The sequence below is a fragment of the Olea europaea genome, chromosome 14, assembly GCF_002742605.1.
Source record: "Olea europaea var. sylvestris chromosome 14, O_europaea_v1, whole genome shotgun sequence".
In the NCBI taxonomy this organism is placed as follows: domain Eukaryota; kingdom Viridiplantae; phylum Streptophyta; class Magnoliopsida; order Lamiales; family Oleaceae; genus Olea; species Olea europaea.
The window spans coordinates 1,565,247-1,578,371 of record NC_036250.1 but is presented as its reverse complement, the minus strand read 5'-3'; the positions used below and the strand labels follow the sequence as shown (position 1 = coordinate 1,578,371).

The following is a 13,125-nucleotide window of genomic DNA, read 5'->3' as shown; positions in this document are numbered from 1 at the left end:
ACTGGAAAATAATGAAAACTTACCCCCAACTACTCTGACTTTTTACCTTTAAATTTTCTGAACTGTGTCTCTGATGGAGTTGTTTGTAATCGTAAGTCTCAATTTTAAAGCAAGGTGGTGTAACCTCCACAGAGGTCTGATGAACGCACAACTTGATCGATTAATCCTGACCGTTAATCACAAACCGTGTATGAGTCAGCTAAACATTATTTCTCTTTTGATTGATTTGTGACGAGATTTGATATAAATAATTAGCAAATAAAGTTACTATCTTTCATTGCATTATTATTGTAGAAAAGTTCCATTTTTTTAATATTTTCACCCTTAATTTCATCCTTGATTGCAATTTGCACAAATCATCATTTTCATCCGTTCCCTCCCAATTTCTTAACAAAAAATTGTGAAATGACGATATACCATATTATTTAAATAAAACAATAACAAATAATAATAATAAAAATAAAAAATAACTAATTACAATCATAGTCCTAAACTTTTTAAGAAAGTACAAGCTAGTCCCAAATAAATTATTACAAAAATTGGGGGGTGGGGGTGCGGGGTGGAGGGATTCTCTTCTTCCTCCTCCACCATTGCAACCAAACTAGAGGATAGCTTATTTTCAATTCAGCCAAAAATGCTAATCAGATTCTACTGCGCCCCCATCACCACTGTTTCCTCAGACACAATCGCCATCACCACCATTGACACCCAACAATCCTCATCGACAGTACTAAGAACCTAATTCTACTAGCTCTGAGATGATTCGATTGTTGGATGAATTTATTTGCTTTTAAAAGCAGATGGCCAACTTAATTTCTTGGAAAGCTAATGAATTATGTGTAATTCAAATCCTCTTTTACAACGTATGAAAAAATTATTTTTTGAAAAATAAAAAATGAACGTTCCTTGGTTCGACATAAATCTTGCCTTTAAGCCTTATTTGTCACCCATTATTTGGAAAATTAGCCCCTGTTTGTCAACCATTCTTTCCTATTCTTTAACATTCTTTTTTCTATAATACTCATTTTCAATCACACATTTTTTATTAAAATAATATTATACGTAAATCAAAAACCTTTCCTTCTTTTTTTACCACACATTTCAACATCAATCACTATTTTATAATACATTCTTCCCAAATAATGGATGACAAGCACACTCTTAAAGAGTTTTGAATATTATATTTTGGAGAATGTGTGGTTAAAAAGTAAGAAAATTTTATTGGTTTGTGTGTAAAATATTATATTGTGTGATGTAAAATGATAATATAGCAAACAATTTAAACTTTTAAAAGGTAACAAACAAGCTCGAAGTTGACGTAAACTTCTGAGTTGACGAATTAGACTAATTTGAGTTCTTTGAAGAGTTAAAATCCGTGTGACCTGACTTGTTAAAAAATAAGTCACAATAGGCCACATAATTCTATATATGGACAAGCCACATAATTTTTTCCCTCTACTTAAAAAAAAAAAATGATGTAATTATGACGTCAGAACTACGTAATTACTGTTGGGGGGGAAAATCTAATAGTCTGAAAGTATTGTGGTCCCCACTTTTGGTCAATTTATGTTCAATAAATATAATTCTGGTATTCCAAAACCGCGTGATGGTGCAAAATGGCCAAACTATGGTAGGGGCGGGACCCTCGACGATAGAAACGAACTCATTCATTCTAAAAATGTCACCTCAGAGCATTGAAGGAAGACTCTTTCAACACCAATGCAAAGTACTCTCAAATCATGATCTTGAATAAGAATTCTACAGCCATAGATAGAATTTCCATAAAAATACCACTAGATCGATCAACAATGATCTCGTATCCAGTCATTCGTTCCATTTGTAAAATATTCGTTCGAAGTTAATTGAAAAGTAGATTAGTATCTTTTGATAAACTTTATTTTAAACTTTGTCAAAAATCCACCATAAGTTTCAATTTTTCACATTACTTATTGTTATACTAACATTTACATAGCATATATTAGCCAAAATAAAGACCTTGCCTTGAAGATTAAGTACAAAGCGTATTCTCTTAAAATCATCGATACATTTTATCTAGTAGAAAATCTTAGCCGTATCACTATAATTTTAAATACTTAAAAATGTGACATGATGCAAAAACAAGGTAACGCTAACGTTGACTCTCATGATCGCCCCGTCTTTGAATTTCATTTACATATCTTTTATAAATGCTTAGCCAAAATTAGACTAAAAGGTAATGAAATTTAATATTTAATCAAAATTAAATCATCTCTACAAAATCAACTCGTTTAAGATATCATAATACATGTTTTCGACTACCATTTCCTCTTCTTGAGGAATAATATAATCCAAGAAAGTTTCGAACTCAAACCTAACTACTCCAATCATCTACGAAGAATTGTCTTTTTCTAAATAACTTTTATTGTGGTTAAACACACATTATGACTTCTCTTATTTGTCTAAAATGTGAAACGAATATTTTGTCACTATTTATTAGATGGAAATAGTGACTATATATTATCCTTTCATTTTCAATTATCAACTCTTAATCAATTTCTTATCCAAAACAAGAGATGGTGAGGAAGTTTTGTGCTTATTCAACGTAATCAAGGATTTATTTAATTATTTTCGATTTGACTTATGCTACCAACCATTTAAACAATGTTATAAACAAGCTTATGGATCATTTGTTCTTATCCAAGATAATAATTCTTGATGCCTTGGGATCTTTATTTTTTATTGCAAAGTGATCATTATACCAAGTTATCACTTAAGTTTTGAAATTGGGATTAGGTTTGAGTTTGATTGATATCTTCATTAGATTATAGATGAATTCTCGGTAGGAAATTTGTTTATGACTTGATCGATAAGATAGAATCTATTACGTACATGGGACAATATAAAAAATATTAAAATTTTGTAATATATTGCCAAGTTTAATATAATGTTTTGTGCAAAATATGCTATTTATATCTTAAAGGGAAGGACATGATATAGAGCACACTAGTTTTATTTTTTAAATTATATATGATGCATAAGTACAAGTGAACTCACAGAAATTAAGCCTCCATCTAGAAAAATTTATAAATTATTTATAAATGACTAAACGTTATTTTCAACAATATATTTCAATGAACTTGCAATTACTATTCATATATTTAACACTCATTTATATCTATTTATAAATTAAAACGTTTATAAATATTTCCTAAAGGGAGGCTAAGTTTCAAAACAAGCTCAATTTAGAATTACGTATATATCTTGGAAAAATTATAAGTAAGTCTTAAATCGTTGTTAACATTGCAAATAGGTTCTCAATGTGTTTACAGATAAAGTTAGTCATCAATATTTCAATTTTGTTACTTCAATAGCATGGTGTTCTTGAATAGACAGATTTAATCTATTTTCATGTTAATATGTTAGTTTTTTGAAAAATTGATTCTATATTAATTTAAGTAAGAGTAATTGACACGAAAAGTTCATATCCAATATTCTCATTGTGCATATCGTTTCACTTTTTGTATTTACCTTTCATTGCGCATAACATCCTTGCTGTATGATTCCTTCCATTTGCAGCTAGCTCAATTAAATGGACGCATGCGACCTTTTTAACAAAAAATAAAAATAAAAAATCGGCATTTGATCCTTTCTTTCTAAAAAATAAAAAAAATAAAAAAGGAGGAAGAAGAAGAAGAAATTAATTTTTTTTTTAAAAGAGTAAAAAAAATAAAATTAAAAAGAATTAAAACATGTCTTCTTTCCCAACCAAACCCACCCTACCAGAGTCACCACCCGTTCCCTAACCTATCATCGCCACCAAAGTGATATCACAAAACCTGAGGGAGTTCCACAATCTCTTTCCGTTTTGTTACTTTTTGTTTTTTAAAAATATTTTGATTGTTATAATTAATTATATGTGAAAAGATATTGTGTTATTCTAAAAGGGGTTAAAAAGGATGAACGCGTCTTTGAAGAGTCAAATGGATGGAATGATCTTATGGTTCAAATGTCAAAAGTGAAATGATAGGGACAATTTGCACAAAGAGAATTGATAAAGAAGCTTTGTGCTGATTACTCAATTGAATAAAATAAAAAGAAATGAAAGATACAAGAAATCACACAATAAGAAAATCAAAACAAATTCAAACATAGCAATACACAAATGAAATCTAAAATAGCAAAGAAAAATTCATAAAAAACTTGTCAAGGAATATAAAAAATTGTAAAATCAAACACGCAAATGTCACATCACATGACTTTTTAGTTTTTATAGTTCAAGTCGATATTATTTGCCTTCTACATTTAAAAGTTTGAAGTTCCGCTTGATTTACAAAGACGGTTGATAATCAACTTGCTATATTTATGATAAACTAAAAACCTGATCAATTTTTTCCTCGTAATTTTTATTGATTTTAAAATTTGTTACACAATGCTTGCCTACATGTCCAAAATTTTATTTGTAATAGACATCTCATTATTCATTGTTCTATTATTTACTCAATAACCAACAACGAGCTTTATTTTTTAAGATTTCTCTCGAAGCCTAGTATGAAAAATGACTCATAGATAAATTACTTATTTGACAAATTTTTTTAACTTATTTTGTCAAACCATTTGAAATTGCAAAACCAAGATATAAATTACTAATTTTATTCATTAAAACTCATTTAAGCCATTTATTTTGTTTTCTAATGAAATTCTGATTTAGTGATTTATTTTAGTTTTTATTGCTGAAATTACAAACATATTTGGTATTCTTGGTAGAATGTGACCTTGGTTGGACACAGTAAGCTTTGGTGGGATGAAGACCGCTGTGGCTACTAAAATCAGGCCCAGCCCAATAATGAACATCCAATATTAGACTCAATAAAGGAACAAATTATATTCATCAAGTAATAGCCATGATCCTCAATCAAGAGCTAATGCAAAACTTCAAATGACTTTCAAAACAAAAACATCAAATTGATAGTCTAGATATTAAGATTAATTTAGAACTTCTTTAAGGTTCGAAAAAGGATATCGTGTGATAAACATTCCTCTTTTAGATGATTATAACGCATTTACTATCGTTTCACAACCAGAATAAATGGAAAGGTATGAAAAAATTGTAATTGAAGATATGTTAATTCAGGCATTAGAACTTAGAGGAAGGAAGAAATTCACTGCTGAGATATATAGAAGTGTCGTATAGTGAAGTAGGTGGTGATTTCTTCGAGAAAACGAACATGTCAAATGATTTAAAGCGAAATAATAGTATTAAAATTATTTTCGGACAATACATATTTTTCCTCAACTAAATATACGCAAAATGAGTACATGCAATTTAAAACAATTAAGGCTCATTTGACATGAGTTTTGAAAAGTCAAAAAGAACTTTTCAAGATTCAAAGGTTGCTTTTGGATCCGTTTAACTAATTTTATAAAAATATTTCTTTTAATTAGAAGAATTTTTAAAGAAAGGGGGTTCAATGTGACTTTTTTTTAAAAGCCTTCTAGAATAGGAATTTTTTTTATTTTATTTTTAAATAAAAATTAAGATAACTTTCTCCAAAAGCTCTTTTACAGAAAGAGAAAGTCATGCCAAACAGGGTTTAAGATGACTTTAAAAATATAATAGGTTAGTATCTATTTTGGGACTCGTGTGTGGTAGGTAAGATGTAATAATGCAAGCTATAATAACCGTTTCAACTTCCTCAAATATAAAATGGTAATTCATTATTGTAGTTAAGATTGTTGCATAATTGCATTCACCAACTTTTATCGATTACCATTTTAGAAGAATTGAAACAGTATAATAATCTGCTTATGCTTGCATAGTACACACTATTGATTATAGGTAAGATCAGAAATATCATGATTTTTTTCTTTTAATAGTGCTAAGGGCGATCTAATGATTCTAACAAAACTCGACTACATGGATAGCACAATAACTATGTCATTTAAAATAAACTCGACTACATGGATAGCACAATAACTATGTCATTTAAAATATGTGTGTGTGTGTGCGCGCGCGCGCGCAAAACCCTAACCAATTTTGCTTATAACAAACATAGAAGTATAGATAATTTTAGAGGGGCAAAGAGTCTATCTTCGAAGAATACAAAATAAAAATATATATGATTAATTGTGGAGAACCAATAAAATCATTATATACTTTGACAAATTCTCAATCTTCAATCAAGGTCGGTGTCTTTTAAAAGTCCTTAGCCCTTCGGAAAAGTTTGATTTCAGAGGAAATCCAACAAATGAAAATTGTATCTCTAAAACGTTTGTAAAAGACACAAGTAATCAATGCCGTTTGAAAATATAATTCGAGCATATATATTTATTTTGATTGGCGCTGGACATTTTCTTGCCAACTTAAACTAACAAGTGTCAATCAAAATCCTTTTGAACTAACACAACATTAATTGTACTGTGTTTGAAACCTCCTTTGCTCAGTCAAAATGTCACTTAGGGTGATTGTCCAAAATATCAAAAAAATTAGCTAAACTGTAACTATCTTAATCCATATACTTCACCTTAATTGAGAATTAGAGGTTTTGTTAACCGAAAACGAGAGGCAATCCACGATCAATATACATACAAAATGGCAACTAACTTGTACTTGGATATGAATTAAAACGTTATTTTAGCAAAGAATTAATGGGGTTGGTTTTACTTTTAACTAAATTTTAGCTAGAAAATGTCTAATTATATTCATTAAAATAATCTTAATTATGGATTACTTCATTTAAGATTTGATTATTTGCGCTAAGAATTTTTTTTAAGCTAAACAAGCAACTTTACTTGACTAGAGGAATAAATTTCCTTCAATTCTAATGCAATTTTGGTACTTTAATTATGAATAGTACATAAGTCACTCCATTAGGGTGTTTTTCTAACTTATATTTCCATCCATTTTTTCGTAAACTCGACTGATTAAATTCAAATAAATATAGTGTAGGTTTGCTTCTATTTTAGAGCATTTTCAAGAAACTTTACATACAAGATATTTTCTACTTTAGTTTCTCGTACTATAAGAGAAAATTATTATTATTGTATTTAGAAAGAAGATTGTTGAGAATAATTATTATTGTTGTATTTAGAAAGAAGGTTGTTATTTTCTTACGACGTTGAAATCCTTCTATACTTTTTCTCCGTGATTTTTATCCCAAACTAAATTAGACGTTTTCCACGTAAAATTCTTGTGTTCATTTATTTCCAGTTTTTCCTCAATATTAATTTTAGCTGCGGTCTAGCTCTCACGTTTTATTTCATAAAATTGTATAATGTTCATAGGTATTAAATTATTGTTCTCGTAGCTTAGTGTTGTGATCTACGAAAGCATTTTATAATGTTCATAGGTCTAGCTCTCACGTTCTATGTCATAACATTGTATAATGTTCATAGGTATTAAATTATTGTTCTCGTAGCTTAGTGTTGTGATCTACGAAAGCATTTTATAATGTTCATAGGTCTAGCTCTCACGTTCTATGTCATAACATTGTATAATGTTCATAGGTATTAAATTATTGTCCTTGTAGCTTAGTGTTGTTATCTACGAAAGCATTTTACAGAAATTAATGAATCTAACATCATAAGCAACTGTACTGTAACAAAATGCATTTATTGAAATATGAAAAAATGGGAAATATTTAGAAAGGCAGTTTGCAAGTTTTCCAGTATTTTACAATTCAATTAATGAGTAGGGATTTATATGTAGAAATAATTATATAAAGAAGAGGGTTTGATGGGAGTAGTCGAAAGTTGTTTGGCGAGGTTTATCAGTGTTCGTTGATGTGTTGCTTAAATTGGTTTCTTGGAAAGGTGAGATAAAAGGTATATTATAGTTTTCATTATAAAGACACTTGGAGAAGTATATATATACACACATCTATTTTTAGCTGTGCTAGTAATTGAAAGCTATTCCAAACCTTTCTATTCATGGTTGCGAGTCGTGTTCAGCTTCGGTGTGGTAACGATATATATATGTGAGTATATATATATAAATAGAAAGGTCGGGTCAACTTTACTAAGTAACAAACAGAATCCAAATTTAAAAACACAAATACAAATTATTTAATAAAATTTATTCACCAACGTATACAAATGATCAAAAGTAAATAATCGCAGTAAAATATATGCGAATTTCCTTTTAGAAAAAAAGTGAAATAATTTGAACAAGTTTGATTATATAAAAATAAAAATAAATAAAAAAATCGATAGCTTTGATAACCGTGTTCTCGATTTAGAACTACAAATTAAATCTAACACTTTGTTGTTGGTTCTAGTACACATTACTCAATTTACCTTAGGAAGGACCAAATTGAACCGCTCGATTCGATTCGAGTTCATTTTGGTTAGATTCAAACGGAATTTGTCTGCTCTTACTTTCTTTAGTTTATAATAACAATTTGCATGTTGCCTTTCCAGACTGCATGAAGATAATAGTAATGATAAAAATTTAAAAAAAAAAATAATAATTTACTAATGCGGTATAAATTATTTTATATCTCTAAACAATTTATTTTTTTTTATAAATTTATTTTGGGACAAATTCTCAAAATTATATTAATTAAGTTCTCTGATGATTAACAGGCACATCACCAGGGTTGGACACTGATTTTACACCAACCGTTGGGGATGTCTTGTATAATTGATAAATGAATAATGTCTATAGATAAACTATTTAAATTAACATCTTTTAGATGAAATGTTTTGATTTCGTGGGGTGTGGAATAATCAGTCAGTTAAGAAATCAATTTTTTATATTCATTGTATAAAATCTTTCAACGTTTGCATTTGACCTGCCATCTGCATGGAAACTACATACATTTGGGCATCATGGAAAATTTGAATAATCTAAGCATTTTTTATTGGCCAACACTTAATCAAGATTATCAAGCTAACAATCTGAAATATATATTTTTTTGAATATCGTATGAAAATTGTGAACGTAACAAGCTTTTAATTAATAAACGTGCTCATTTTTTATCAATTGAACTATTAGATGAGGTGATTTGACCCACATCTTCCAAATGTAGAGCCCGTAGAATTTTAACTCAGATATACTACTACCTACAATTAAAAACCTTCTTTCAATCTTATCAAATTAAACACGGACAAGGAAAGAACTTGTTCTCCCAAACATTCATGGTTTGGTGAAGAAATTGGAATAGCAAAAGTGTGGAACAATTAATCTGCTAATCAATTCCAATACTATAACCTAATTTCTTCTCTCCTTTTAACAATCTGTTGGTATATATATATATATACGTATGTAGTTATACTTACGAACTCTAAAGTTTACATCCAATAATTAATGAGGACATTATAAATATTCACATATATACATGGAGAGCTTACCAACCATCACCATGAATTGAATAACAAGCTTTTATTATCCTAGTTGCTTGCTTGATGTTGTGCCTGTAAGCTTTAAAACCTTATATCATTATTCACAATTGTCTCTTCCAAAACAGAAAAATAGAATTTTTTATTCTTATTCTGTGAAGCCTCCCTTGCTGCAATCCGGCCCCTTTTGCTCTTTCAATTCGAGGTACATATTGTTTTCTGAACGTTCTTTAGATTTTTCATGTTAGTTATGTTATAATTCATAGCTTCTACGTTCTTTTGGAAAAATAGGGTTGCTTCGTCTTGAATTATCCTATTCAAATGAGTCAATTGCATTTGTATTGATTTTGCTTCATATATATAGGTAATAGGATACATGAATTGTATAAGAACATTTATGTTATATGTGATGATGGCGGTACTTTTTTGTCTGAAACAGAATTTTTTATTAATCCAAATAAATATTTAAATGAGCAGAAAACCTCAAGATTATTCATTTAAAATGTTACCATTAATTTAGTAACATAAGGATAAGTTTATTCTCGAGAAAAAAAGTTGTTTTAGAATTTGCATGCAGAAACATGAAATCAGTCTTAATACTATGTTAAAACCAGTTAAAAAAAATAACTTATACATTTTATAAGCTGAGACAAATTTTATTGTACTGAAAAATATGAAAGTTTAGCTAGAAACATATAGATTATATGCTGGAATCTCCTTGTAAGGGGACTTGAAGACTCAATAAGTAAATGCAATAAAAAAGCAATTTTAAGCTTCTAAATTCACTTTGAAATGCGTCATATTCTTCCTTTTTCTATCTTGAATTCTTTTTTGACGACCAAAAACTGAATAAATTTACGAATGTGTCAGTTTCTTAATTACATGAAATTCAAAGTACTCATTAGACATCAGGTAACATTCATTGAATATTTGAATCGATAAGTTTAAAATCCCATCATGCACCATCACGAATGACATGAAGAGAAATGCAAATATCATTATGATGTTTGAGTGAATAGTTACAATTCAAGAAATCTTGGTATTTTTACAAACGTAATTAAATTAAATTAAATATCATCAGTTTACTCAAGATGAAGGGCCAATAGCAAAAGAAAGAAGGTTTAGTTTTTCTTATGGTAAAGTCCATCTTGCGGCTGCTTCAAAACCAACCCACCATTTCAATTCCATATATATCTACTTATTTCTCTGTACTTCTCTTCTTAGCTTAGGCTGGAGATTTCTTTCTAATATTTTTGAGGATTCTCAGTTGATAGAGGCCTGAGGAACGATGATGGACGAAACGAGTGGATGCAATAGTGATGATCCAAGGACTTGTCCTCGTGGACACTGGAGACCTTCTGAAGATGAAAAACTCCAACAGCTCGTGGAACAATATGGCCCTCAAAACTGGAATTCGATCGCTGAAAAACTTCGAGGAAGATCAGGTTAATTTCTGTGAGCGCGCACCTGTGTTATTCTATGTATATGTCTTTTTTTTTTTTTCTTTTTTTTTTTTTAAACTTCCCCAATCAGTTCTAGCTATACTGTTCAAAAAATTAGGGTTGCTTGTTTGAGGTTCCATAATCCAACTTTTGAACTGATTATCTATTGATAATTGTGTTGGACCTAATCATATATGTATACTTATAATTCCTTCGGCTACAAATACTTCAGGAAATAGATATATAATATATATGGTATTCTATACATGTATTTAAGCCGTCCTAATATTGTCACTATATAAAGGGTATAGGGAGCTGATTCGACTATAAGAGAAGAATCATGTACTGTTGTGTTTGACCTATATATTTTAGTTAATTTGCAGGCAAGAGTTGCAGATTGAGATGGTTTAATCAGCTTGATCCAAGAATAAACAGGAGACCATTTACAGACGAAGAAGAGGTCAGGCTTCTTGCAGCACATAGAGTACATGGCAATAAATGGGCTCTTATATCCAGGCTTTTTCCAGGTAGAACTGACAATGCTGTGAAAAATCATTGGCATGTTATTATGGCCAGAAAACAAAGAGAACAATCCAAGCTTTCTGGTAAACGAAGTCGTCAAGAAATTAGTCATAACTCCAAATCCTTATCTTATGTTTTTCGCCGAGAAAATTCAAGATCCCATGACGAATATATGCCTAAAATCAGCAATGGAAATAGTGGAATTTTGGAATTCCAAACCCAAAACAAAGATCAAGTCTTCTCCATGGCATCGTCCTTCGATTCACATGCCTTATGGTCGTTTTTGATTCCAAGAAGTTCGAGGGAAAGTAACTCATCTTCTGCTGCTGATTCATTTATAAAAAAAGGAAGTGATAAATACAATTCCAGCTCCAATGGCTTACATTTAAATTCCTCGGTATCTCGTGCCTTCGGGGATTCAGTTGTAGCATTTGGCACCCAAAACTACAAGAGGGTTGTTCCGTATCCCTTTGGTGATGGCAGTAGAAAACATGGGAGAATGAATAGAGATAATTCAATGAGTATTAATGTCGATAGTGTACACCCATTTGCTAATGCAAGGACTAGTATAGAGCAGAAACAAGAAGACCAATCCATCCACAAAAAGGACATTCCCTTCATAGATTTTCTTGGTGTAGGTATTTCTTCTTGATAACTATATTATTTAATTCTTTTTCTTTCAATTTACATAGCACTATTGGCATGAAGAGTGCATCTTAGTCCAGTCTCAAGTTTAAGCTAAATGATGGCATAATTATTAACAAGCTCAGTTTGACATAGATTAATTTTATGAGATTAGATGCTAATGTATTTTTATAGTTTGCAGTCTTTGATTTGTATGACATCCTATTGAATATCGTGACCGTTCATTTTATTTTTCTTATGGTACATAGTCCTTGTTAGCACCAAAAAATGAATGAATTATGTCTTTCATATTGTAATCTTGGAGTTAGGTTTCTTTCTAAATAATTATGAGAAGGACAAAGATACTCGTGACTACATAAGAAGCCTAAAACACTGATCTCTTGACGGCATTTGAGAAGGTTTACTGATTGTAAACTTCTTAATTTTCTCGGAGAAGAAGAAATGATGGGGGAAATTGAATACCCATCGGCCACATGGATAATCCTGTGCAAAGGAATTGAGCTACTCTCTAGCTACAATAGAAATGCCCTTTTGTGACGGTCATTTTGCAGTTGCTAGATCTAACACCTAAAAATTCTTCAAAGAAAAGTCGGAGCAAATCTGTTGAACATAAAGAAGCCTTCAGTGGATAAACAAAACCAGCAGAAGGGGAAAATGGATAAATGAAAAATTGATTAAGCATCGCAATCACCAGATTTAGCCCTTGTATGAGCCCCATTTTTTGCAAAAAAAAGGTTTTCTAATTGTGATTTTTTGGAAAATGTGTGATCAAAATGTGGGAAAATGTTTTGGGTTCATGTGCAAATTATTTTAATGTGTGATTGAATATAATTCGAGAGAAAATAGGTTTAGTCTTATTAAAGAAAATTATTCTCTCCCCGGATCACCAATTCTTGATATCAGCTCTCCTCTTAATTCCAGTCTAGGAGTATCCACTGTAACGGCAATTGCCTTGAAACCAGCTCGTTCTACCCCTTTTCCACTAGCTGTGTGACAACATCCCTATCTTTGAAAACCCAAATTAAAAACAAAAATGTCTGTAATCGGCTGATAAATACAAGTTGATCAGATCAGAAAATCATAAGAATCATGTAAACGATTGTCAAATTTATGTAGACTAGCAATGAGATATAAGAACATTCAGGAAACTGTTGCTACGCGCCAACGCAAAGAAACAAGAATTTGAATTATCAAACAAGTT

At 30.3% G+C, this 13,125-nt stretch overlaps 1 protein-coding gene across 1 annotated transcript; it reads left to right on the top strand.

The window, feature by feature from the left end:
* The first annotated feature begins 9,156 nt into the window (after positions 1–9,156).
* LOC111408730 (transcription factor MYB64-like) lies at positions 9,157–12,220 on the top strand. Its single transcript, XM_023038487.1, has 3 exons — positions 9,157–9,520; positions 10,583–10,760; positions 11,141–12,220. Exons 2-3 carry the CDS (start codon positions 10,604–10,606, stop codon positions 11,929–11,931), a joined length of 948 nt encoding a protein of 315 aa, XP_022894255.1. The 5' UTR covers positions 9,157–9,520; positions 10,583–10,603; the 3' UTR covers positions 11,932–12,220.
* Positions 12,221–13,125: the final 905 nt, after the last annotated feature.

Excerpts from the sequence above, each read along its gene's own strand:
- LOC111408730 (XM_023038487.1), top strand. The coding sequence starts at position 10,604 with ATGATGGACGAAACGAGTGGATGCAATAGTGATGATCCAAGGACTTGT. Across the intron at positions 10,761-11,140 it reads AAAACTTCGAGGAAGATCAG|GCAAGAGTTGCAGATTGAGA; the intron begins GTTAATTTCTGT and ends GTTAATTTGCAG.